This window comes from Poecilia reticulata, chromosome 1, assembly GCF_904066995.2.
Source record: "Poecilia reticulata chromosome 1, P_reticulata-male-v2, whole genome shotgun sequence".
Taxonomy (NCBI): domain Eukaryota; kingdom Metazoa; phylum Chordata; class Actinopteri; order Cyprinodontiformes; family Poeciliidae; genus Poecilia; species Poecilia reticulata.
Genome location: NC_088830.1, coordinates 28,025,590 through 28,053,403, shown reverse-complemented (window position 1 = coordinate 28,053,403; position 27,814 = coordinate 28,025,590). Strand labels below are relative to the sequence as shown.

The window sequence follows — 27,814 nt, the reverse complement described above, 5'->3', positions numbered from 1 at the left end:
CAGGCTGGGCAGAGTTTTCTTGGCATTATATCACTGCTTTAACCCAACCACTGTTACACATTGGATTAGTGTGGCCATTTAAAATTAAGCTTACTGAAAATTTTATAATAAAAGCCTGTATATTTCTTTGCAGCCTAACTAACTCCTAACTAAAGCCTTGACATTTTTCACATCAGGTCATTACTCTTTTGGCCTTTATGTGACTGGTTTAAACAAACTACTGTAACACTATGATTTGGTGTGGTAGTTAAAATGAAGTTTACTGAAAGTTTCAAAATAAAAGTCTGCATATTCCTCACGTTAGTGCACCGCCGTAGGCGGTGCAATAATACTCAGCTTTTTTTACCTTTTTTTCTCAGGATAGTGAACTGCCTTGCGTAGCAAGGCAGTTCATTAACATTAGCACAAACATTAGCATTTGACACACCATTTTAGTGCACCGCTGTAGGCGGTGCAATAATATTAAAGTTTTTGTTATTTATTTCTCAGGATAGTGAACTGCCTTGCGCAGCAAGGCAGTTTACTGAAATAAATATCAATAAATATCCTGAGAAATAAATATCAGGGAAGACAAAAAGCCATCTCATACGCTTCAAAAAGTTTTTGCATCGGCCATACGGATCTTGTAGGGGAAGGGGTCGTTCAGACTGCTTTTTCATCAAATCTGACTTTGTGTTTACATCAGTCTTATTTAAAATAAGCATTCTAGCAATTTTTAGTAACTTTTTCCTGTCAGGTTAGTACATTTACATCAGTCATTCTTAAAATAAGCATTTTACCCATTTTTGCTTTGGTCTCTGGTTAGTATATGTACCTAAGTCTTTCTTAAAATGAGCATTTTAAGCTAAGACCCTGTTCCTCCTTCTACTGTAGACAACTCCTGCAGGTAAAAAAAATATTGTTACATCATATAACCCCTAAAGAACAATACTACTGATGCATTTTTGAAATAATAACTTTGTATTTAGGGAAAATTACAATTGATCACAAAAAAATTAAATCTTTTTAAAAAAAAAAAAGATTTAATTTAAAAATTACTGAGCTCTGCACACACCATATTTCTCTCATCAGTGCAATTCCTGTGAATGACCCACAGATATGAATCACTGTACTTTCGGAGACGACAAGTAGCCCTCTCATACGCTTCAAACCGTTTTCGGATCGGCCTTACGGATCTTGAATGGGAAGGGGTCGTTCAGTGCGCTTGTTTTAGTGAAACTGGCTGGCTCAAACAGATAGAATTGTCTCCCCCTCTGTGTCTCTCTTACAGCTGGCACCCTGTGGCCTATTTACCATAGCAACCGAACATGGCAACAGCTCCTGGGTCAGAATACAAACACTATGGCAAACATACAGTTAAAGCAGAGGGCTATTAATTAAGTGGTTTAACACAACCACTGTTAAACATTGGATTAGTGTGGCCATTTACAATGAAGCTTAATAAATTTTTCAAAATAAAAGCCTTGATCATTTTTACATACTGCAATTGCTCTACTGGTGATTTAAAAACTGGTGTTACCAAATTACTGTTACAGACTGGATTAGTGTAGCCATTGATCATGACGCTTACTGAAAATTTCAAAATAAAAGCTTTGGCCATTTTTACATCAAGCAATTGTTCTTTTGGGCCTTACATGACTGGTTTAAACAAACCACAGTTGCACATTGAATTAGCATAGTCATTAAAATGAAGCTAACTGAAAGTTTCAAAATAAAAGCCTGCATATTCCTCTCGTGTTAGTGCACCGCCGTAGGCAGTGCAATAATATTAGTGTTTTTTATGTTATTTATTTCTCAGGATAGTGATAGTGCGCAGCAAGGCAGTTTATTAGCATTAGTACAAAAGTTATCATTTCACTGTCTTTGACTAGTGCACTAGCATTTTTACCTAAAGTTAGCTTTTAGCTAATTTTCTCATTAATTAGACATGTTTAGTGTACTGAATGGAGTAGTAAAATTAAAACAACATGGTCCTGTTGCTCCACATGCTACTGCCAGCATTTAAGCTAACATTAGCATATTGGCAAATTTTAGCTCATGCATCAATTTTAACATAATGAATGGTACAACTACAGCTTAGTCAACATGCTTCTTCCTCTCCACAGTTAATTGACTACGTTGCAGCTTTCTTTAGCATTAATGCTAATTTTTAGCATAAAAACACTGGCTGAAAGCCGACGGGCACACTTTGGCATGCCCCTTTAAAATTTCTGCAGGAATTTTCTAGTTAGGGGCATGCCATAGCAATGCATAAGGAGAGCAGTACTGACTTGCGAAGCAAGTCAGTACTGCCTCCATGCATTGCATGGCAGGCACCTATTGTTCTACACCCAATAGAACGCCTCTTTATTATTATTAGGGGCATGCCATAGCAATGCATAAGGAGAGCAGTACTGACTTGCGAAGCAAGTCAGTACTGCCTCCATGCATTGCATGGCAGGCACCTATTGTTCTACACCCAATAGAACGCCTCTTTATTATTTATTATTCTTCCATCACCGTTAATGCGGCTCGTACCGCTGCGTGCCCACCCACAAAAGTGGTATCAAATCGTGCGGCTCGAGGCCGGCATTATTGCTATTATTTTTATTGGGGATCGGAGTTAAAATGATTACATAAATTAATAAAAACGAAAAAATTTGAGATTTTGTGTCTCACAGAATCAGTAATCTTTCTCTATGAAACACACACACAGGACTGTTTATGGCTGACTCAAAAACCCTTTTTAAATCCCCCTCACAGGCATAAATATCGCCCTATTGGTCTGAAAGTTGGTCATAACATAGATACACATGCATGCTCATGTACAATGTTTACAAAAATTTGCTAGGGCTTATGCTTTTTGTCAGGGTCCTTCAGACTGACGCCTGGTGTCTCCCAAGTATAGAAACTGTGTCTGAAGAGGATTTTCCCGCTCTTTGGCTCTCACAGCTGCAGGGGATTAATTACCATAGCAACAGAACAGCGTCTGGAACTGCAGCTCCCCAGGACTGCACTGTAGGGTTTACTGGTATTTACAACTTCTTGTGTTTTCAGCATTATACTACTGATTCAAGACTATAACCATTACACATATGTCCCCCATGTTAAAATCTGACATAAATAAGAATAAATAGTTGATTAAAAGTCTATGGACAGAAAATAACGTCGCTGCTCCTTTAAGGAACCAGCGGCACAGACGCAGCGCCTGCGATGCTACAGATCACAAACCTGACAGAGAGAGCAGAAGAGGATTCGTAGGAAAAGAGCGGTGATGCTCAGCAAGGCAGGTCATTAGCATTTGTACAAAAGTTAGCATTTCACTGTCTATGACTAGTGCACTAGCACTTTTACCTAAAGTTAGCTTTTACCTAATTTTCTCATTAATTAGACATGTTTAGTATACTGAATACAGTAGTAAAATTAAAACAACATGGTCGTGTTGCTCCACATGCTACTGCCAGCATATTGGCTAATTTTAGCTTATGCATCAATTCTAACATAATGAATGGTACAACTACAGTTTATTAAACATGCTTCTGCCTCTCCACAGGTTATTGACTACGTTGCAGCTTTCTTTAGCATTAATGCTAATTTTTAACATCATAGCGCTGCGTCAAAGCCGACGGGCACACTTTGGCATGCCCCTTTAAAATTTCTGCAGGAATTTTCTAGTTATTATATATTTATTCTTCCGTCACCGTTAATGCGGCTCGTACCGCTGTGTGCCCACCCACAAAAGTGGTATCAAAACGTGCGGCTCGTACCCGAGAAGGGAGCTATTACTTTTATTGGGGATTGGAGTTAAAATGATTACATAAATTAATAAAAACTAAAAAATTTGAGATTTTGTGTCTCACAGAATCAGTAATCTTTCTCTATGAAACACACACACAGGACTGTTTATGGCTGACTCAAAAACCCTTTTTAAATCCCCCTCACAGGCATAAATATCGCCCTATTGGTCTGAAAGTTGGTCATAACATAGATACACATGCCTGCTCATGTACAATGTTTACAAAAATTTGCTAGGGCTTATGCTTTTTGTCAGGGTCCTTCAGACTGACGCCTGGTGTCTCCCAAGTATAGAAACTGTGTCTGAAGAGGATTTTCCCGCTCTTTGGCTCTCACAGCTGCAGGGGATTAATTACCATAGCAACAGAAGAACAGAGTGTCTGGAACTGCAGCTCCCCAGGACTGCACTGTAGGGTTTTCTGGTATTTACAACTGCTTGTGTTTTCAGCATTATACTACTGATTCAAGACTATAACCATTACACATATGTCCCCCATGTTAAAATCTGACATAAATAAGAATAAATAGCTGATTAAAAGTCTATGGACAGAAAATAACGTCGCTGCTCCTTTAAGGAACCAGCGGCACAGACGCAGCGCCTGCGATGCTACAGATCACAAACCTGACAGAGAGCGGAAGAGGATTCGTAGGAAAAGAGCGGTGATGCTCAGCAAGGCAGGTCATTAGCATTTGTACAAAAGTTAGCATTTCACTGTCTATGACTAGTGCACTAGCACTTTTACCTAAAGTTAGCTTTTACCTAATTTTCTCATTAATTAGAAATGTTTAGTATACTGAATAGAGTAGTAAAATTAAAACAACATGGTCGTGTTGCTCCACATCCTACTGCCAGCATTTGAGCTAACATTAGCATATTGGCTAATTTTAGCATATGCATCAATTTTAACATAATGAATGGTACAAGTACAGATTATTCTACATGCTTCTGCCTCTCCACAGGTTATTGACTACGTTGCAGCTTTCTTTAGCATTAATGCTAATTTTTAGTATAAAAACACTGGCTCAAAGCCGGCGGGCACACTTTGGCATGCCCCTTTAAAATTTCTGCAGGAATTTTCTAGTTATTATTATTATATATTTATTCTTCCGTCACCGTTAATGCGGCTCGTACCGCTGCGTACCCACCCACAAAAGTGGTATCAAAACGTGCGGCTCGTACCCGAGAAGGGAGCTATTACTTTTATTGGGGATTGGAGTTAAAATGATTACATAAATTAATAAAAACGAAAAAATTTGAGATTTTGTGTCTCACAGAATCAGTAATCTTTCTCTATGAAACACACACACAGGACTGTTTATGGCTGACTCAAAAACCCTTTTTAAATCCCCCTCACAGGCATAAATATCGCCCTATTGATCTGAAAGTTGGTCATAACATAGATACACATGCCTGCTCATGTACAATGTTTACAAAAATTTGCTAGGGCTTATGCTTTTTGTCAGGGTCCTTCAGACTGACGCCTGGTGTCTCCCAAGTATAGAAACTGTGTCTGAAGAGCATTTTCCCGCTCTTTGGCTCTCACAGCTGCAGGGGATTAATTACCATAGCAACAGAAGAACACAGTGTCTGGAACTGCAGCTACCCAGGACTGCACTGTAGGGTTTACTGGTATTTACAACTTCTTGTGTTTTCAGCATTATACTACTGATTCAAGACTATAACCATTACACATATGTCCCCCCATGTTAAAATCTGACATAAATAAGAATAAATAGTTGATTAAAAGTCTGTGGACAGAAAATAACGTCGCTGCTCCTTTAAGGAACCAGCGGCACAGACGCGGCGCCTGGGTGATGCTACAGATCACAAACCTGACAGAGAGCAGAAGAGGATTCGTAGGAAAAGAGCGGTGATGAACGGAAACGCTTAATATAGTTGAGAAAACATAAATTACCTGGTCGAAAACTGACTGGGATTTAATGAGAACTAAGTTACATCGGTTTTGGTGAGTTTTGTTTTTATTTTCTTACATTTTCATCGTGTTGTACTTTTCCTTTTAGCAGAGAGCTAAGGCTAAAAACGTAGCCGTTTGCAAGGAAATACTCCGTCATAAACTGTTATCAGGTTAATATATAAACTGTTATCCGGGTAATATATTGGGTTTATGAAGAATTTATTTGAATAATTTCAGGATTTAAAAAGACTTTTTTCGTGTTTGTGACCTGTTACACAGGTCAGGTTTTTTTGTTGGTTGGAAGCTTGGTCGGAGCAAGGATTGGTCTGCCATGTGTGACGCAAGTAATGACAGACAACATGCTACTGATGCTCCAATAGCATTCATGCTATTGTTAGCATTTTGGCTCATTTTAGCTTATGCAACATACTAAAATGAGCAAAAATGCTCATACTACCGTACGAGTACAGCTTAAGAAAACATGCTTCGGACTCCCCGCAGGTTATTGACCACACTGAAGCTTTCTTAAGCATGATTGCTTAATGCTAATTTTTAACATCATAACGCTGCGTCAAAGCCGACGGGCACACTTTGGCATGCCCCTTTAAAATTTCTGCAGGAATTTTCTAGTTATTTATTATTCTTCCGTCACCGTTAATGCGGCTCGTACCGCTGCGTGCCCACCCACAAAAGTGGTATCATATCGTGCGGCTCGATGCCGAGATGGGTGCTATTACTTTTATAGGGGATCGGAGTTACGACGGCGACGTAAAAAGCGAAAAACGAGCGAAATTTCCAACTGCCGAACCGCAGAGTGTAACTGACACCAACTGCCGCTTTTTTAGAGTGAGAAACAGGGTGGAATTTTGACCCCAAAATAATTTTGAAATCGCTCTCATGGCCGCAAAACATGTGCTATTGGTATGAAAGTTGGTCAGGAAATAGCACCGCATGTCTGCTCCGGTAAAATGTTTTCAAAATTTCTCTAGGGCTTACGGTTTTCTGTCCAGGTGCTTCAGAGCAAAGTGACGGGACATGACCAACTGACGCTCCCCCTCAGTGTTTAATATAGGTTTTTGAAAACTTACTGAGCTCACCACACACCATTTTTCTCTCATCAGTGCAATTCCTGTGAATGACCTACAGATATGAATCACAGGACTATCAGAGACGACAAGTAGCCCTCTCATACGCTTCAAACGGTTTTTGGATCGGCATAACGGTTCCCGAACGGGAAGGGGTCGTTCAGACTGCTTTTTTCATTAAAAGTGACTGGGTGTTCTCAAAGTTGCATGAAGTGTCTCTCACACACACACAGCAGTTGGCAGAGGCTTGATCGCTATGGCAACTGCTGGTTTGGCCTACAAGGTCTCTGTAGTTCTAAACATGGTGGAACACCTTAATACAGAGGGCAGAGCAGAAGGTCAGAACTACAACATGGCGGATCATTCAGTTATTACAGAGGAGGGCTGAGCTGGAATGTAGAGCTACTTGCTGTTTTGGCCATTATATTGGTGGATTAACCAAACCACTGTTACACATTGGATTTGTGTGTCTATTTAAAATGAAGCTTACTGAAAATTTCAAAATAAAAGCCCTGACATTTTTTACATCAGGTTATTGGTCTTTTGGGCTTCATGGGACTGGTTTAAACAAACCAGAGTTGCACATTGAATTAGCGTGGTCATTAAAATGAAGCTTACTGAAAGTTTCAAATTAAAAGTCTGCCTATTCCTCTAGTGTTAGTGCACCGCCGAAGGCGGTGCAATAATATTAGCCTTTTTTATGTTATTTATTTCTCAGGATAGTGAACTGCATTCAACATTAACATTAGCACAAACATTAGCATTTGAGCCCCCTTGACTATATGCTTCAAACAGTTTTTGGATCACTCTAAAAGATCCTGAATAGGATGGAGATGTTTGGACTGCTTTGTTCAGATAAACTAACTGCTTCAAACCGTTAGAATCTGTTTATCCCTTTGTGTCTCACTCACACGATAGTTGAGCTGCTCTTTAGAACTACAATGACTGAAGGTCAGAACTACAACATGGCGTAACTCTCAAATAGCACATAGTGATGAGCTGGCATTTAGATCTACTTGCTGTATGGGGCATTATATAGCTGGATTAACCAAACCACAGTTACACATTGGATTAGTGTGTAATCCACTGTAAATAAAAAAGCTATTGTAAAGCTATTGTAAATAAAGCTTACTGAAAGTTTCAAAATAAAAGCCTTGACATTTTTCACATCAGGTCATTACTCTTTTGGCCTTTATGTGACTGGTTTAAACAAACTACAGTAACACAATGAATTGTTGTGGTAGTTAAAAAGACGCTAGCTGAAAGTTTCAAAATAAAAGTCTGCATATTCCTCTCGTGTTAGTGCACCGCCGTAGGCGGTGCAATAATATAAGCTTTTTTTATGTTATTTATTTCTCAGGATAGTGAACTGCCTTGCGCAGCAAGGCCGTTCATTAACATTAGCACAAACATTAGCATTTCACTTCCTTTGACTAGTGTACTAGCACTTTTACCTAAAGTTAGCTATTAGCTTATTTTTTCATTTATTAGACATGTTTAGTATACTGAATGGAGTAGTAAAATTAAAACAACATGGTCCTGTTGCTCCACATGCTACTGCCAGCATTTAGGCTAACATTAGCATATTTGCTAATTTTAGCTTATGCATTATTTTTAACATAATGAATGGTACAAGTACAGCTTAGTCAACATGCTTCTGCATCTCCACAGGTTATTGACTACGTTGCAGCTTTCTTTAGCATTAATGCTAATTTTTAACATCATAACGCTGCGTCAAAGCCGACGGGCACACTTTGGCGTACCGCTGCGTGCCCACCCACAAAAGTGGTATCAAAACGTGCGGCTCGTACCCGAGAAGGGAGCTATTACTTTTATTGGGGATTGGAGTTAAAATGATTACATAAATTAATAAAAACGAAAAAATTTGAGATTTTGTGTCTCACAGAATCAGTAATCTTTCTCTATGAAACACACACACAGGACTGTTTATGGCTGACTCAAAAACCCTTTTTAAATCCCCCTCACAGGCATAAATATCGCCCTATTGATCTGAAAGTTGGTCATAACATAGATACACATGCCTGCTCATGTACAATGTTTACAAAAATTTGCTAGGGCTTATGCTTTTTGTCAGGGTCCTTCAGACTGACGCCTGGTGTCTCCCAAGTATAGAAACTGTGTCTGAAGAGGATTTTCCCGCTCTTTGGCTCTCACAGCTGCAGGGGATTAATTACCATAGCAACAGAAGAACACAGTGTCTGGAACTGCAGCTACCCAGGACTGCACTGTAGGGTTTACTGGTATTTACAACTTCTTGTGTTTTCAGCATTATACTACTGATTCAAGACTATAACCATTACACATATGAAAATGTTAAAATCTGACATAAATAAGAATAAATAGTTGATTAAAAGTCTGTGGACAGAAAATAACGTCGCTGCTCCTTTAAGGAACCAGCGGCACAGACGCGGCGCCTGGGTGATGCTACAGATCACAAACCTGACAGAGAGCAGAAGAGGATTCGTAGGAAAAGAGCGGTGATGAACGGAAACGCTTAATATAGTTGAGAAAACATAAATTACCTGGTCGAAAACTGACTGGGATTTAATGAGAACTAAGTTACATCGGTTTTGGTGAGTTTTGTTTTTATTTTCTTACATTTTCATCGTGTTGTACTTTTCATTTTAGCAGAGAGCTATGGCTAAAAACGTAGCCGTTTGCAAGGAAATACTCCGTCATAAACTGTTATCAGGTTAATATTTAAACTGTTATCCGGGTAATATATTGGGTTTATGAAGAATTTATTTGAATAATTTCAGGATTTAAGAAAACATGCTTCTGACTCCCCGCAGGTTATTGACCACACTGAAGCTTTCTTAACCATGATTGCTTAATGCTAATTTTTAACATCATAACGCTGCGTCAAAGCCGACGGGCACACTTTGGCATGCCCCTTTAAAATTTCTGCAGGAATTTTCTAGTTCTTGGTTGCTCTACCCCTTTCTGATGCCACAAAGTTATAAAAGTCACAACAGTCAACAACGGACAAAACCAGTAAACTTTTTACATTTTAAGTGCCAACATCAAATGTGTTGGTCAACGTTTCATTGATTATGAATCAAAATCAACTCTTTAGAGTTGAGTTTTTATTCTAGATTTAAAAGAACTCAGTGTTTCAGCTGCTTTGCAGTTTTCTGGACGTTTGTTCCAGATTTGTGGTGCATAGAAGCTGAATGCTGCTTCTCCATGTTTGGTTCTGGTTCTGGATGCAGAGCAGAACCAGAAGACCTGAGAGGTTGATACAACAGTAGCAGATCTTTAACGCCGTTGAGCCATTCGGTGATTTATAAACTCTCTTCCTGGTTTTAGTGAAAACGTTAGTGCATGTGTTAACGTTGACAGTTAAAATTCTAAATTACTGACAGTTTTCAGATTGTGATCATTTAAACACTCACCAGACAGCGTGATCTCGCTGAGGTTGTTGCGGGTGTGAGTCCCAGCAGCTGCCAGCAGGGTGATGCAGGAGTCCGTTATGTCCTTGCAGTGAGCCAGGTCCAGCGCCTCCAGCTGGGGCATGTGGCGCTGCAGCAGCCTCAGAGTCGACTCGCTCACATCCAGACCGGACAGGCGCAGCGTCACCATGTTCCTCAGTCTGCTGCGGGACGACTCCAAGTCTGCGCAGACGGATCGAGACGACAAGCGACTTTTAGAGTGATGCTTATTGATCATTTGTAGTTTGTTTTTTATTGTTGTGAAAAATGTTTTCCAAATGTAGGCTTTTAATCAGACATTAGATTGCATTTTATTATAAAACTGAACAGTATGAGCATGAAGGACTTCATACAGAAATGAAGCAGTTTGTGAGCGTCTAACTGAAATTCAACCATTTTCACACTGCAAACAAAATATTACCAAGCATTTTTGGTCAAGTTTCTACTTCAAATATTTTAGCACACTTGAAATAAGGCAAAACTAATCTATAGATAAACCAAGCTCCTCTATTTTGCTGGAACGTTAAGTCAATAATTCCTCAGTATTGATTAAAAAAAGTACTTATTCCATTGGCAGATGATTTCACTTATAAGACTTTTTTCCATGTCATAAGTGAAATAATCTGCCAATGGAACTACAACTTTTTCACAAATATTAAGGAGTTATTGACTTAAACTAAGCTCCTGTATCTTGCTGAAAAGTTACTTATAAGTTAGTTTCCTCTTATTTCAGGTGTACTAAGATATTTGCACGAGAAACTAGAACAAAAATACTTGGTAGGATTTTATGTTTTTGCAGAGCAGCAAGGATTTCAAGTCACTTGGCTCTTCCACTTCTACTGACCAGGTGGGGTGATGATCTCTTTAATCTGGGGTTCTTTAATGCCTTCACACCAGCGCAGATCCAGCAGCTGCAACTGGGGCAGAGTGGGAGAGACCAGAGTGGACAGACACGACCAGGGCAGACCAGTCAGCCTCAGCTCCCTCAAACCTGCAGAGAAACACCAGGAGTGGGAGGGAGGTGAGGCGTGTACGGACAGGGAGGTGTGTGTTTGTGGCGGTTTGTACCTGGGAGTCTGGTGAGAAGGCAGTTGAGTTGCTTCATGGCCAGCGGCGTCCAGGATAAGTCCAGAGAGGTCGGGTGGCGTTTAATGATGCCTGCCAGCGCCTGGTTACTGAGCGGGCTGCATCGACTCACATCGATGTGACTCCACAGGCGTTTGTCACAGCTCCTACACACAACAGCACCGTAAGGATGAAAGCTATCGATTAATGAATGAATATAAAGTTGCCTGATCTTATCCATTGACTGACGATTAACTGACATCCAGTCATTTTCCTAAAAACCAGAGTTCTTCTCTTATATTGTGGGCGTAGACCGTCCGCAATGTGAAGGGTTCTATAACACGAAGGGTTATTTTTTCATAATATGCTGTGTTTAAAAAAATGCAGAGAAAATTTCAAAAATAAAAATACAAAAATAAAGTCATAAAATTTCAAGAATAAAATGAAAATATTAGAAGAATAAAGTATTAAGAGAATGCAGTCACAATATTCTGACTTTATTATTGTAATATGGCTGTTTTCATACTATTATGACTTTATTCTCATATTACTACAACTTTATTCTTGTATTATGACTATTCAAGTAACATTGTGATTTAATTCTCATTATTTGAACTTTATTTTCATACGACTTTATTCTAGAAATATGATTTTACTCTCGCACATTTTTGAAAAGGAACTTTTTTTTTTTTAATCATCAGCTGTATTAAATACTGACTGAATCAACAGAAAACTTTTGTTTTTTCACCTTATTAAACTTATGTGGTGGATACAATGTATATATTTCACATCCGAATGTATGCTTTTATTGTGAAGGGGAGACTGTGAGGTGTGAAGACACCAACGGTTGTCCTTCATTCCATTTTTGGTTGGAAAACGTTGTATTCGCCACACTTAGACATATTTATAAACTCAGAGACCCTAAAAAAAACCATCAACAACAAACCATTAGTCGACAATTAAACGTAAGTTTATCAATTGTTTTTGTCCGTACCTCAAAATTAGCCGTCCTTATTGGAATCATGTATTTTTCGATCGCGTTCTTCATAATCCTTTCCGTTTTCTGTCGTTACGACCTCGCCGTCTTAGCACAGGAGTAACTTTTGGTTGAAAACTTGACGCTGCTTCGTCATGCATCTCGACTAAATGAGCGCTATTAATGCGATAACTTTATAAGTTTTTTTTAAAGTATTTACAAATGTAAAAAGAACCACACAACGAGCATTGTACATCCCACACCGGACTCCATTTGGACCGTTTCTCATTTCCGTCGCCATCTTGATTCTTGTACCAACTATGATCCTAATAACTATGATCAGCGGCGCCCTCTGCTGGATGGCGGCCAAATTACAACACTGAAAATAGGTCTAAGTGGACGTTTTTAGTTATTCGATTGGAACTAATTTTAATCTAACAAACCGTTAACTGTCAATTAATCGTAAGTGTTTTAATTTAGTTGATTTTAATAAAACTGAATCTGTAGACATACCACTTGTACCAGGCTTTACAGACAGTCATGCAGGCCAGCAGATCGGCTCTGTTCAAGTAGCTGAAGACGGACACCCAGACCTCCTTCTCCCCTCCCCGATCACTTCCTGCATCCTTAAAGGACGGCAGGGACAGCAGGGATGACGGTAAGGAGGCGGCAGAAGCAGCAGCCTGATCTTCCTCTGAGGAAGACGCTGAGTAATTTCTGCTGCTTTTGTCTCCCTGGATTCCTCGTATCCGAGGCCTGACAGAGAGGACGAAAAAGATAAATAAATCAAATTAAATTGTCACTGTGAGCCTTTACGTAACATGATTACAAAATAATAAAAGCAGGCAGAAGAAAAATAAAATTACAAATCAATATAAAGTTTATAAAACTTGCATACCGCATAGTAAAATTACTCAAGTTAAAGTATAGTTAAAAATACTCCAAAAAGTAAATTTTCTCAAAAAGTTACTCAAGTAAATGTGAGTAAATGTAACTAGTTACCGTCTACCTCTGGTTATCAGATAGAAATAGTAGGAGAATTGTAACTAAAACAGAGAAATCTCTACCTGCCCGGTCCTCTCGGGGTTAGAGAGTCGGCAGGATCAGAACCTCGGATCCTGGAAGGTTTGGAATGAGCCGCCTTTCTCTGGATGAAGCCCTGCTGACCTCCTGCAGCCCCAGTTGACCTTAACCCCATGGCCGCTTCCAGCTTTGGAACGATGGAGCCTGAACCAAGCACACAGGTAGCGCTCAGGTCACACAACACTCAACGAGGTAGAAGGACCTCAACTAGAGCCAGGACTTTTAACGCCTTAATTAATTACACATCTTAAATTGCTTTTTTTTTTTTAAATATGCAAAAGTCCTGAGCCAGAACTTTTGTTTTTGATCGTTTCTGGTACACCTGTAAATATGACACACAAACAACATCCATAAATCTTGTGAGAGATCATCTGTGATCCTACTGCCATCTGCATAGATGAACTACACATGAAACAACCATTCAGAGCCCGGAGGAGCATCTTGGCACCGTCAATCAACCTCATGAACGCGCTGCTAAGTGTGCCAACGGCAGAGAAACAACATACCCTTACAGGAAAACCGTTTATCTGCCGTCTCTGGTAGCTATGCTAACTAGCCTTAGCATTCATAGCAGGCTACGCTAGCTGCAGCGTAGCAGAGAGGAAGGACGGCATGAGAAGGGGTGTGAGCAGAACGTAGATGGGCATAATTGACAGCGTTAAACCCGCCTTCGGGCTCTGATTGGTTGATTTTTTTTCACCGATTATTTGTCTCATAACATTCTGTCATGACATAGTGACAGTTTTAACAAATATGTAAAAAAAACATTTTTTATAAAAGTTACGTATTGCAGCTTTAATAAAAGTAGGTTAAAAAAAATGTCCACTTATTCAATAATTTAGCAGCAAAAAATGTTTTTGAATTGAAAATCTTCATATTGCTGATGTATGTTTTGCTTAAAATTAAATGAATCTTGATTAATTTCAGAACCTTAAGTTGCCATTTTAACTGAGTCCCATCACTAAACGCTCGAGTCCCTCCGTTCACCTGACTGCGCCTTGGCCTTGTGCGGCTGCTGCAGCGTGACCGTCAGGTAGGATCCACTCAGCAGGTCGTCGTTCAGATCGGACACCAGCAGCACCGGCGGTTCTGGGTCCGAATCCCAGCGTCCGTCCTCCTCCTCATCCTCCCTTTTCATCTCGTCGTCCTCTGCCGTGTCCACCTCCTCTTCCTCGGGGTCGAACTCCTGCCCCTCGCTGTCGTCATCTTCGTCGTAGTCCCTCCTGCGTCTCCGGTGTTTGTGGCGCAGATATTCCTTCTCTTCCTCGCTGTCGCACTCGTCATCGTCGAAATCGTCGTCGTTGTCATCGTCGTCGTCCTCGTCGTCGTCTTCGTCATCGTCCGACTCTTCGGAGTCGTCTCCCCTGCGTTGCATCCTGGATCCTCCGCGGAGCCGGACCCGCCCTCTGCGCCCGACCTCCTTCATTCCCATCCCTCGCTTCAGCCTGAAGACCGACATGGAGCCGCCCGACACAAACCCGCCTCGGTTCCCCTTGTGGGACAAGCCGCCCCGCGACAGACCCCTCCTGCTGGCGCCAAACGACTTCCTGGACGAGTGGCCCATTCTTCTTCTGTGAGACACTGGAGACACGATACGAGGACAGGCGAGGTCAATAAAACTGCTCCTGGTATATTTGATGTTTTTAGAAAACAGTGACTAAAAAGCTGCTAAGAGGCAATAAAAAGGTTCTTCCGGTAAGAGTGGGTATTTATATGGAAGACGATTACAGCCACTGGAATTTTTTTTTAAAAAGGTTTAAATTCAAACTTTTTTCTTCAAAATTCAGTTTTTTTTTCTTCTGGAATTCTGACCTTTTTTCTTAAAATAATAAAAAGTCAACATTCTTTAATCTCAGAACATCAAAATAGAATATGATGTTTCTGTAAACAAAATTGACCTTCAAAATATATTAATTATCATATTGGAAATTGCTCAGCTTATTTAAATCTTCCGACGGATTAATTTATTGCCACAGGCAAAAGTAGTAGAATTTATAATCTATCTATAATAGATTAGAATCGGAGAGACAAAAAAAAAGTCTCAATTCTGGGGGGATTATGATGTTTCTGTAACAAAATTGGCCTTCAAAATATTTTAATTAACAGAATGGAAATTTTAAAAAATGTTGTCAGACTACTCCATTAATTACGACAGGCAACATCTAAAAAAAAGTAACAATAGATGGATCATATTTTTATCTTTTTAGTGCCATAAAATATTGTGATAAAACGTCGAGTCCATATTTCCCACCTCTGGCTTCCAGCAGACATTTAAAACACACAAACCGTGATCATCGTCATCACTCCCCGAGTCGTCGCCCTCCTGGCTGTGGAGCTGCCGTCTGTAAATTTTAGCAATCCGAGCATCAAGCAGCGATGAAGATTTCCTCTTCTGCGCATTGGAGGAAAAGAGGAAGAAGATTAGAAACAAAAGGAAGCAGAAACTAAAAGTTTCATCACAATGATCCTAAAAACAACTACGAGCTTTTACATGAAAGACCGACACAGAGTAGTGCATGTTGTTCAACTTATTTTTATTAAACTTCTTTACTCTGACACCCCTAAATGAAATTCAATGCAACAGTCTGCTTTTCAATCAATCAATCAAATTTTATTTGTATAGCTCATTTAAGCAGCAAGGCATTTCAAAGTGCTTTACATAATTAAAATAAAAACAGCATGTGACATTAAATAATAGTTAAATTGTCTGGAATCATTTCCTTAAAACAATGTTAAAAGTTAAATTTGTCTTATTTCATGTATACTACAAAATTTGCACTGGAAACTAGACCAAAAAAACTTGGTAATTGTTTGTGTTTTTGGAGTGAATTCAGTTTATTTATAAAGCACCAATTCACAACAAATAATTTCACAAAAGGCACTTTACAAAAACTTAAATTAGACACACATTCCAACTGATTCCAGTTACATTATAAGTCCATCTCTTAAAATCCTAACAAAGTGGTAAAACATGAAAAAGGTTCAAGGAAGATCAATGCATTTGAAGGCGTCACTATCTTTTACATTTGGATAAAATGTAAAAGATAAAATAACTTCTGACTCACCATTGAATCGCCTCTGTCACCTTTACACTGTGAACAGGTGAATCATCACAGGATAAATTTAAGACTCTGAAACAGAGCAACTAAACCGAACAAAGTGGCATGAAGCTAAAGAGAGATTAGGATATTGATTACCTCTCGATCGGTGATGCCCTGGACGCACTTTGGACACTCCCAGCAGCTGGGCAGGTCTTTATTCACCACGCCGTCACCCTGAACCTAACAGGACGTTCACACAGAAACTCAGCACCAGAGCTGGGTAGAAACTACATTTACCTGAAAAACCTTTGGAAAAAAATTACTCTTAGTAGTATTTTTACTACTCTGCACTCTTTACTTTTACTTGAGTAATTTTATCATGAAGTATTTCTGCTCTTACTTGAGTGAATAAAAAGCAAACATGTTTTAACCAGAAATTCACCAGACACACACCTGCAGTTTTTTTATTGACAGAAACTGATTTAGAAAAAAAATTTAGTTATTTTTTGTTACTTGTATGAATTATTTTAATTTTCATCCTTTAAATATCAAACTGTTCATGTATTATATTTTGCTCCATCTAGTGATGAAATTTTTAAACGTTAAATGGTTGATAATTTGATCAGTGACTCAGTACTTGAGTCGACTTTTTACCAAATACCTTTTTACTCTTGGACGGCTACTGCAGTCTGAATATCAAGCACTTTCAAGGATTTTAAACAGAAATCAAGCACTTTCCAAACCTTGAAAACACCTAGTTGAAATTAAATGGTTTTCAGGGATTTTAAGGAACCTGTACGAACAAAACCAAATGTTCCCATCTTACCGTGAGGCAGGCAGGATGGACAATCTGAGCGCAGCTGGAGCACTCCATCAGAGTGAGGGAAGCGTCTCCAGTTTCCTCCTGGTTCGGCTCCTTGCAGATTTCACACACTGCAGACAGCGGGAGGCCCGGCTGGACGAGGCAGCAAAATTACAAAAACACACACACACAAAAAATCAGTTCACTCACTACAACAAACCCTGTTTATAATACCTTTGGCATAATATCTGGGAAAAACGAATCCATTTGGTAACAGTTTATTTGAATGGGTCTGCATAAGACTGACCTGTTATAAACATGAAGGGGTTTTCATGAATGCTTACGACTGTTGTCACAAAGTGTCATTCAGTAAATAATGATACTTTTAATGCAAAGTTGCACTAAAAGTTGGATTAAAAGTCAATTAAAAGTGTCATTATTTACGGACTTTTACAGAAACATTCATGAAGACTCGTTCGTGTTCATCAGTGTCATGTCAGTCTTAAGCACACCCATTCAAATAAAGTGTTAGCTTACATTTTATACGTTTACTCAAACTCAAAACTGTCATTTATAAAATCTCCAACCAAAATGGAGAAATTATTTGAGAAAACTCCATATCTGTATATGTGTGTCTACATGAGCAAACTGAAATTTAATGTGCGACAAATAATGCAGCAACGTGATGTCTAGTCGACGTCGTCGTGTTTAATTAACTTTACATTCAAATACACTAATTAAAGGTAGTTTAACACCTATATCTGTCCATATAAATTAACCTCCTGGTGCCGTGTGCAACTCCTAACAGGAAGTTGTGGCTGTTTTTAAGCAATCTGATTGGCTGAGGCGGCCTGAGCTTTGCACCACACTGCCCCCTATGGGTCTGGAATGTTTAAAATGATAATCAGGGGCGCAGTAGTGCAGGTTTATGTGAATGAAAACTTTTTTAAAGACACGGTGCAGATGAACACTATTTATTGAATAAAATGTATATATTAATTACTTTTATCCCATTTATTGGTACTTTTAGATAATGTTTTGCAATATTTATAAAAATGTATTTGACATTTTTTTTCACCTTTCTTATTAAGCAACATTCTTGCAAACAGTAAAGTAAATTTTCATTGAGCAAAGAGACGCGTTTCTACTTTGCACACAACAAATAAATGTTGAACTTTCTTACGGAGAGGCACTGCCGCAGCACACAGGTCTGCTTGAGCTTCCCAGGTCCTCCAAACTTCTTCATGTCTCTGCAGAAGTTGCAGTCTCCACACTCTGATCTCAGACACGCCTCACAGCGCTTACATCTGCAGACAAACGGAAGAAAGTTAAAATGGATTCTCTTCATGAAGAAATGGAGCCTGAACGCAGAATCAGAGGAATGATCAGAGGCATTGTGTCCTTCCTCAGACGCTTCAGTTCATATTTTTAACCAAATTAGGACTTTGTACTAATCCAATTAGGCTTGAGATGATTAATCGATTTTTGAAGTAATAATTACATAATTTCTAAATTGATTAATTGTTAACTGGAGTAAACAAACTCAAGAAAAGGCCTTTTCCTGAAAGAACAACATACTCAGAGCAGTTTTTAAACCAAAACTGTGCAAAAATATAAACACTAAGCATTTAAGATGAAATTAAAACCTTTATCTGTAAATATGCTCCACCCAAAACTTGAGGAGTTCCGGGTGGAGCATTTTTAGCTTCACCTGGCTCAAATTCAGTAAAAAAAAACAAAAAAAAACAACACCTTTTGCTATGTAATCATTAGTTGAGTTAATCCAAAAAAGAATCACCAGATTAGCCCTACACTGTGTTTATCAGAATAATCGTTTATTAAATCATAAACTGCAGTCCTTCCTCCCATCCCTTTAGTGATTCTGGTTGTGGCCAATCACCCTATAAGTTCATTTTATTTTTGCTACCTGACTCTGCGGCGCCTCAGGGAGGACATGGAGGAGGAGGGTTTCTGCGGCCGCTGCATGGAGGTCGCTGAGGGCGGTTTAGGACGAGGAGCCGGTGGCGGCGGAGGCGGAGGAGGCGGCTGATACCACGAAGGCTGAGGACGACGCAGAAAAGTCAAGAAAATGTAACATTATTATCGTTAGTTGTAGTATATTCCACTTAAAGTAATTTAGTCATTTTATAAAAGGTAGCTGCCAGATTTGTCTGTCTGCACGCTGAAGGCATTAACACAGACATCTTTTTACAAACGCATCACAATCGAACCATTTCATATCAGCCGATATCAATAATCAGGAGGAGAAAACTGGACCAGATAAAACAGGCAAGTTACTTTAAGCCCAAGGTGTTTCTCAATTAAATGACTGTCTAGGATGATGTGATGGGAAAAATAAAAGAACATAAAAGAAAACCTGAGAGTGTAAATAGTTATGAAACTGTTTTGGTCCAGAAGGACGTTTGGGTCAGATTCAGATGAACGTTTACCCTGGGTGGCCACTTCACAATCGGCTTTCCAGTGTAGGACAGCTTAGGGTTGTCATTAGCATGTTCCTTCAGTAAAGCCTGAAAGAAAAAACAACGTTGTTAAACGGGATAGAAAACAAAAAAATGAACATTTAAAATATCAACCAGTAAAGACAAAGTACCTTGATGTGCGTCATGAGCGTTGAAGCGTTCTGGATCCCAGCCGGGACGCTCTTTTTGCTCGACGGCAGCGCCTCCAGTTTGCCGATCAAACTCCAGAGCCCCTCCAGCTCCAGCGGCGTCAAATGGACTTTGGATGGAGGCTTTTCCGACTCTTCGTTCATATCAGAATCCTCCTCTGAATCAGATAACAGATTTTAATCGGAGAAATTCCAGCATGTCAGGAAAAACAGCAAAGCAACACGTTGGGCATCCAGAAGGAATAGCTAAAGTTTAATATATTGTGGTACACATGCAGGGGGCTGCACAGTGGTGCAATTGGCAGAGCTGTTGCCTTGCAGCAAGAAGGTTCTGGGTTCGATTCCCGGCCCTGGTCTTTCTGCATGGAGTTTGCATGTTCTCCCTGTGCATGGTGGGTTTTCTCCAGGTACTCCGGTTTCCTCCCACAGTCCAAAAACATGACTGTCAGGTTAATTGGCCTGTCTAAATTGCCCCTAGGTGTGTGTGTGTGTGTGCATGTTTGTTTGTCCTGTGTGTCTCTGTGTTGCCCTGCGACAGATTGGCAACCTGTCCAGGGTGACCTCGCCTCTCGCCCGGAACGTTAGCTGGAGATGGGCACCAGCAACCCTCCTGACCCACTGAGGGACAAGGGTGCAAAGAAAATGGATGGATGGTACACATGCAGATCTGATGATGGGAATGTAAACGACTGAATCAGGCAGAGATTGCTTCAGTCAGTGCATAAGGTCTGAAAAAGTGGCTGTTTCCATTAAAATGTGCGCAAATATTTGTCTATATTCTGATAATGTCGACAAAACACAATTTTGTGATTGCTGTGTTCCCATTAAATTAATAAAATAAAATTAAAATCATACATCAGTAAGCCTGTTCACTCTACAAGTTATTAAAATAACGGCAGCAACGGATTCTTCATATTTCAGCCGTGGCGCTAGCGTTCAACATCTATGAGCCAATCAGAGGAGACGTCGCGCTTTGGTCAGGCGTTGGCGCAACAAACCACTATACTTGGGTTTGGCTACGTAAGCGGCATTTTGGGAAAATTGTAGTTAACCATTTTACAGACGAGATATTGATTTAACACATTCAAATGAAACAATTTTCATGACTTGCACGACGATGCTGTGAGAGCTCTAGTGGAGCCAACAGCACATTGTCCAAAAAACCCAAAAACAGCTGCCGTATTTTACTACCTATAGGGCACACTGGATTGTAAGGTGCATTGTTAATGAGTGGTCTATTTTCAATCTTTTTTATATATAAAGTGCAAACAAAACAGTCAGAAAAGTACTTATCACAGTATGTATTTACTCCACAACACGCCTTACTACTGTAGCCGTAAACATTTTGACAGAGCGCCGCGTGCCACACAAAATTCGATTTTCCAATAAAATTAAAGGCTTTTAAGTGTGCCTTATAGTACGGAAAATATGGTATTGTCCTCCTGCTACTTCCTGTTGTCTCCTTCTGTGTTTCTGCCAGTAGTAACATCTGGCTGTTGATCACATGACTAATACAATGTGAAAAAAGGTGTTTTGATAAAAGTAAAAAGTTTTTACTTTTTTCAATAAAAAGTAAAAACTTTTTATTGAAATTACTGTTTCCATTAAGCAAATTTATTTTTGTAATTTCAATTTGCAACTTTTTCCACTTAGTGCAAAGAAACATAATAGGCAGCAGAACGGGTTTCCAGAATATCGACTGAAGGTCAGCAGACAACCAGAGTCGATCTGCATAAACTGTATTAATCATGTATTTGTTTCTTCTTACCTGTACCCAGAGAGTATTTCTGAAACTCGGGGGTGAAGTAGGACGTCTTCGTCAGACTGAAGACGTAGCGCTCCAACACGTACCAGCACATCTCATAAAAGAACGGGCAGCGAAACTTCACAGGAACCTGCAGCCGACACCAAGACCAGGGGTGTACAAACTTTATGTCACATGTGGCAAAACGGTTGAGTCAAAAACGCTTTTGGGCCAAAAAAAGTGTCAAATTTTTTAGATTATTAAGGGATTTGTAGATTCAAAACTTAAAATAATTTAATACATTTTCTGTATTAAAAGAAAAGTTTTCAAATTATTTTAGACTCAACTGAACAAATTTATTCTCAGTTAGAAAAACAAGATTTATTTGATTGTCAAATGACTCGGTGGCAGCAAAGTCAGCTTTTATAAAAGCTCGGTTATAAAAACACAAATACTTTGTGTTTTACTTAACATTTTCTACTATAAAAAATTCTGTCAGTCATAATTTTGCCCAGACTATAAATAAAAAGTTTACATCTGCATGACAGTTGGGTGACATGACTTAAAAATAAAATCTACAATTATTTCACACCAAATACGATTTCAATCCCATTTTTTCTAAAATTTTATTAAAACTAAATTAAAAACAACAGAAAATACATTTTAAAAACTGGCATTTATTTCTTTTTTTAAAAGGTTTTATTGGCTCTAGTGGCCTTTATTTGATAGTTAGTTGACAGGAAAGTGGGTATTGAGAGAAGGGGAAGACATCTCTCGTTAATCAAAGTCAGATCAATTTATCCCCCAGCTCTAATCAGCATCAACCACCTGCATTCTCTATTATTCTTCAACTGCAGTTGGGTTCCCCAAAAGAGAAATGAATAAATAAAATAAAATAAAACTGGCAGCACTTTGGACACCCGTGGCCCAAAGTGCTTGTTGTTATTTACATTTCATAGAGTTTGTGTCAGAACCTACCCGAGTTCTGTCCTCAATGCTGCAGATGTGTAGCTGCATGGGGATGTTGAAGCTGTGCAGGAAGTTTCCTCCAAACACCATCGAATCCACAGGAGTGTAAACCGCATGAATCCAGCCTGAGGATTCAAGCCGAACATCAGAACTGCTTCCTGAGCCACTGCGTCAGACGTACTCTGAACGTACCTGAGGGTATGATGAAAGTGCAGCCCGGCTTCAGTTCGATCCTCTGACAGTCAGACACTCGATCTCCCAGGAAAACGTCCCCCTGCTTCCCAGACAGAACCCAGTTCTCATACAGCTCCAGGCTTGGCTCCGTCGGAGGGATCAGCCAGAAAACCTAAAACACAAACGCATTTATCATTATCAGTACAAACAATAAACTCTGCACCATTTCACACTATAAACCCGAATAAAAACATTTTTCTTCTACCTTTCTCCCTTTGAGAATGTGGTACCAGACTGAAGTCCCGCCAAAGTCGATGTGAAAGTCTGTGTAGCAACCCTGAACACTCATCAGGCAATATCTAAAAAATAAACAGCTTGGTTGAGTTCAGATGAGCCAACATGGCAAAAATAAATAAATATTACCAAGTACTTTTGTGTAGTTTCTAGTGCAAATATTGTAGTACACTTTAAATAAAACAAAACTAAATTAAAGTAGCTTTTCAACAAGACAGAGCAGCTTTTTAAGTAAATCATTCCTTAATATTTACTTAGTTCCACTGACAGATTATTTAACTTTTAACAAGACATTTTCCCATGCAATAAGTGAAATAATTTGCCAGTGGAACTAAAACTTTTTCATCAATATCAAGGAATTAATGACTTAAAACAAGCTCACATATCTTGCCGAATAGTCACTTGCAAGTTAGTACCGTGGTTATTATAGTTTTGGATTTTTCATTATTGTTCAGTTTTATCCTGTTGTGACTGTATGCTAGTTTTTAATTAGCTAAATATTGTTTAGTTTATTTGTTCTAGTAGTAGTTTTAGTTTTTCCATACTTTGGTTCATTTTTATGTGCAGAATCAAGTATTGTATATTGATTTTGTATTGAATACTCAATAGAAGACACTATTTTGGAAAAATTTATTATTGTTGAACAACAAACTGACTGGCATTTCTCTCAATTTTTGCTGCTTTGAATTTCGCGGACTAGCGCCACCTGGTGAAGTATGGAGTGCCGTAATTTGCCGACAGCTGATGTAAACTGCTTGTGTGGTGAAAATAAATAAAAAGTAAATTTCACATCAGTTCCAAGAAAACAAACTTTGCTCCATCTATAATTTCAGTATGTTTTACTTTTATACAAAATAGTTCTAATTAGTTAGTTATTTCCCATTAATTACCGAAAATGTTTTTTCTGAATTTTTTGTTATTTCTTTAGGTTTAGTTAACTATAACACCCTTGGTTTGTACACATGAAATAAGACAAAACTCACATATGAACACTTGAAACTAGACAGAAAGATAAGATTTTATGGTAAGATTTTGTGTTTCTGCAGTGATGGGTTTGGGTTTCTCTGACTCCTGGAAAGGAAGAAAGTGAACTTACTTCTGGACTTTTGGATACTGCATGTCATTGATGGAGTTGGTTGAGTCCCTCTGCCTCTCTTTTAAATGACGAGGCCACATGTTGTCCACCCAGTCTATGAGCTCCACCTACGTGTACAAGAAAAAGAAAAGAAAAATGAACTGTAAGTTAAAACGTTACTGATGTCAGTATATTCACGGAGAGAGGAGAGAGGAAACATACTGTGGTTGGTCTTTTAACCAAATTCTCCAGCTTGGTGTGGCTGAACTCAAGACTTATAACATTATAGAGCTTCTCTCTCTGGGACGCTAGAGTCTCATAGTAACGCGTCCACTGGGCCATGGACATCTCCGTCCCCTTCTGGGTGCTCACATCCATTACGTCTATCATGCGTCTGCTACCTGAGGGGACGAAGAAGACGGGAGGTGGTTGGTCACATGATCAAATCTGAGAAGAAAGCTGGAAACTGTCCTTAAGAAAAGAGTTTGAGGAGAGGACGAAATGATGAGAAGGCAAAACAACAAAAGTACAAAAGAATGAGAAGATAAAAGGACAAAATAATGAGAAGACAAATGGACAAAAGGAAAAATGGATGAGAAGATAGATAAATGAGGATGTATGGATAAAGGATGGAATATCAGATGAATAGAAGAACATATGCATGGATAACAAATAAATATTTTGCATATGTATGAAGAACAAAGATAAATTTCCATATTCCATATTGTGGAAATTGAAGTTATTCTCTGTGCAGAACATTCAATTAAAGACATGTAGCTTTATCCAGATGAAGCTCTAACATCCAGTAATAATAAAAACAATAACAAAGATGATAATTAAAATCTTACCAACAAACGTTTTGACATCATTGACACTGAAATCGGGTTCTGGCATCCTGCAGAACCACACAAAAGTCAAAATGATACAATGGCTGAGGTTTAGTTTAAATATCAGGTCATATTAGCCACCAAGCTAACAAGACATGTTAGCTTAGCAGCAAAGAGCTGCTAACAGCAGTTAACTCATGACCAAGCTAACAGGTCATGAGTAATCGGTAAACAGAAAAGTTCCTACTTGATTCCTAGGCCTTCAGGTTTCTCAAACAGGATTGGGTCTCTCAGGCCACCTTTCTGGACGAACTCGTATGTAAAATCTGTGAAATATTGAAAAAATACAAAAATGGACTGAAGTGTACATGTATATAAAAAAAACTGTTAAGAAAAGCTTCTGTCTCTTGTTGTGAGCCTAAAAGCGCCGAACAATAGTTAAACACAAGTTGTGTTACACAACTAATTACCTTTTCCTTCCATGCGGACGATTCGATCAGAACTGAACTTTTCGCTGCTGACTTTCTCCTCCAAGTCGAACATCCTTCTCCCGTCAATCTCCTCATCTGAGATTCCATCGTCATGGTAACGCCTTCGAGTACCGGCTCGCTGTTGTGGATAGATCAAATTAAGAAGTATGGACAAATAACAACAAAAAAAAAACTTTAAAAAGCCACACTGAATGGTTATGGGAAGCACCTGTAACCTTTCAGAACTGAAAGAACACGAGATACACGGTGTTAAACAGTCAACCCAAATTCCAAGATCGAGCTCAAATGACTAGAGTTTTACTAATACTTCATAAAACTGACATTTTTTTGTACACCACAAAATAATGTAACAACCGTTGAGCAACTCAACCAAAACTATTTCTTGGTATTAAACTGATCATTGTTCTAGTGAGCTAATATTTTTGGATCTTAAATGCAGTCAGACATTGATGCACAATCTCTGAACCAAATTCATCAGCTTACGTTGTTCAATAGTTGTACAACAACTTTAAAAAAACAGTAAGAGTAATAAGGATTTGCCATACGAGCCATGGAGCCTAGCTTAGTTCTTCCAGGGCCAAGACCAGGGAAAAAACATAGCTTTCCATTCCTGCAGCGCTAAGAACAATGGACAAACTATCAAGCATGGCAGTAGTAGCAACAAATTCAAAAATACTTTATTAATTCCAGAGGGAAAATAAATGTTGCTGTAACTCATTTATTCTTTATTATTGAAGATCGTGATGGCTGTTGGCAGGGAAGATCTCTTGTAGCATTTCAGTAAATCTGAAAAAGCTTCTGACTGAAGAGACTCTGCCTTCCCAGAGTTTGTTATTCGGGAAGCATCTCACTGTTCTGGTGGGGATGGTGCAGTCCTCACAGTAGTTTAGATAGACATTCGCACACTCAGTCATGGCACTGATGTCATCTCTGGGGAACCTAAACGGGCATTATTGAACTTACAAGCCTTTTGCTGAACCGAGGCTTTGAAACATCCATATTCAGTTGGAACGACTGGCTTCTCTCCACTGAAGAAGTGAAGGACCACCAGGGATGACCTTTAACCTGCACCGTAGGGCCACATGGCTCTTTCGTAGTAAACAATCCGCTAAAAAGTATGGACCTAAATGGCTGCAATCCAAGACCCGTTAAAAAGATTAAAATAACGGAGCTTGCAGAAAGCTTGGTTGATTCCGCTTTGATTTACTGTGAACTACCAAAGCGGTTAAAAAGATGCAAAAAGGAAAAAGTAGTCCGACTCGGTTACATCATAGTCTAGAAGTTAGAGAGAACTATAAGTCATATAGTTTTTCTAAATTCAAGATCAACGGAAGCTTTGTTCTAATCCGAGCCGGGCCAGTGTGGGTCTGCTGAGTTCAAAATGTCCTCCGATAGAATCCCAAACATATCCTCGGGTTATTTAACAACAGATATCTGTATCCGAACAAGCTTAATCATAGAAAAAAACACTTTCTCTGTGTAACTAGAACTGCAAAACCTATCGGCATGAACGTCTCTAAACAGCCGCCATTTTCCGTTCCATCACAAAACAAAAGTAGATCCCACCCACAAACTCGTTCTGGACCAATCACGCGAGAGCAAGCGAGAAGCTCATTGGATTTACACAGGGGTGACGCTGAGCGTGAAAAATACGTAGATTCTGATTGGACAATTATCCCAATAAGGGCGTAAGAAACCTACCAAACTACCAATAACGCCACACTTGAAACCACGTCTTGAATCCTATTGGTTGTTAGGTTCTAACGCCTTTATTGGGTGGTTGAACAACATATCAATCATAAAGGTAGCCAACCAGGTGACGATGCGACACACCGTCCACACCGCCTTATTACCCAGTAAAAATTACATTCAGTAAAATAAGACTGAAAATACGTCAGAACCCAGAGCGTATTATAGCGCTTACCCCCATGGTAACAGAGAGCGGGTCTCCTCAGGACGGGAGCCGTGATCCAGTGGGCTCAGAGCCTCAGTGAGCTGTCACTACTGCCAAAGACTCACATCCCAACAGTCATGCTTCAGCTCAACAAGGAAGTGGGTGGTTCTGATGGAAATGCAACTGCACCTTCTGTCATCCACCGTTCATTGGCTGGCAAATGTTGTATGGTTGCTGTGATTGGTAGAAGAGGCTTGTCCTTCAAATAGGTACATCTGATCTACGGCAAGCCAGAGACCACGCTGTGCTGCTTTTGTCTTAAAACCGAAATAATAAAATGTAATTTTAAACAATAAATATTTAGAAAACCACCCAAAAGTCAGTAAACATGCAGGAGCTCTCCACAGTTGTGTTTTTAATCTCTAGCTATCAATAATCTTAGCCTAATCGCTTGATTAAATTAGATTTTATCTTGCAGGCCCTTCAGATCCTCCAGGTCTTCTAGAAAGGGTCTTCTGTTCTG

At 39.3% G+C, this 27,814-nt stretch overlaps 1 protein-coding gene across 3 annotated transcripts in view; it reads right to left on the bottom strand.

The window, feature by feature from the left end:
* Positions 1 to 27,479, bottom strand: part of kdm2aa (lysine (K)-specific demethylase 2Aa) — a 30,244-nt gene extending 2,765 nt beyond the window's left edge. Inside the window, exons 1-24 of one of the 3 annotated variants that reach the window (XM_008418921.3) lie at positions 27,322 to 27,479; positions 25,377 to 25,515; positions 25,154 to 25,232; positions 24,928 to 24,974; positions 24,302 to 24,480; positions 24,101 to 24,207; positions 22,976 to 23,069; positions 22,729 to 22,882; positions 22,546 to 22,661; positions 21,592 to 21,718; positions 19,806 to 19,981; positions 19,645 to 19,722; positions 19,122 to 19,255; positions 18,378 to 18,501; positions 17,219 to 17,347; positions 16,549 to 16,632; positions 16,417 to 16,443; positions 15,638 to 15,743; positions 14,339 to 14,932; positions 13,336 to 13,495; positions 12,782 to 13,024; positions 11,296 to 11,459; positions 11,072 to 11,218; positions 10,192 to 10,410 (exon numbers count right to left, since the gene is read on the bottom strand). In XM_008418921.3, coding sequence (XP_008417143.1) covers positions 10,192 to 10,410; positions 11,072 to 11,218; positions 11,296 to 11,459; positions 12,782 to 13,024; positions 13,336 to 13,495; positions 14,339 to 14,932; positions 15,638 to 15,743; positions 16,417 to 16,443; positions 16,549 to 16,632; positions 17,219 to 17,347; positions 18,378 to 18,501; positions 19,122 to 19,255; positions 19,645 to 19,722; positions 19,806 to 19,981; positions 21,592 to 21,718; positions 22,546 to 22,661; positions 22,729 to 22,882; positions 22,976 to 23,069; positions 24,101 to 24,207; positions 24,302 to 24,480; positions 24,928 to 24,974; positions 25,154 to 25,232; positions 25,377 to 25,515; positions 27,322 to 27,327 — 3,433 coding nt within the window. In that variant the 5' untranslated portion in view covers positions 27,328 to 27,479. Of the gene's footprint in view, positions 1 to 10,191; positions 10,411 to 11,071; positions 11,219 to 11,295; positions 11,460 to 12,781; positions 13,025 to 13,335; positions 13,496 to 14,338; positions 14,933 to 15,637; positions 15,744 to 16,416; positions 16,444 to 16,548; positions 16,633 to 17,218; positions 17,348 to 18,377; positions 18,502 to 19,121; positions 19,256 to 19,644; positions 19,723 to 19,805; positions 19,982 to 21,591; positions 21,719 to 22,545; positions 22,662 to 22,728; positions 22,883 to 22,975; positions 23,070 to 24,100; positions 24,208 to 24,301; positions 24,481 to 24,927; positions 24,975 to 25,153; positions 25,233 to 25,376; positions 25,516 to 26,360; positions 26,952 to 27,321 lie in introns of those variants that run through there. The other 2 variants (XM_008418904.3, XM_008418913.3) reach the window with 2 other exon arrangements.
* Between the last annotated feature and the right edge of the window lie 335 nt (positions 27,480 to 27,814).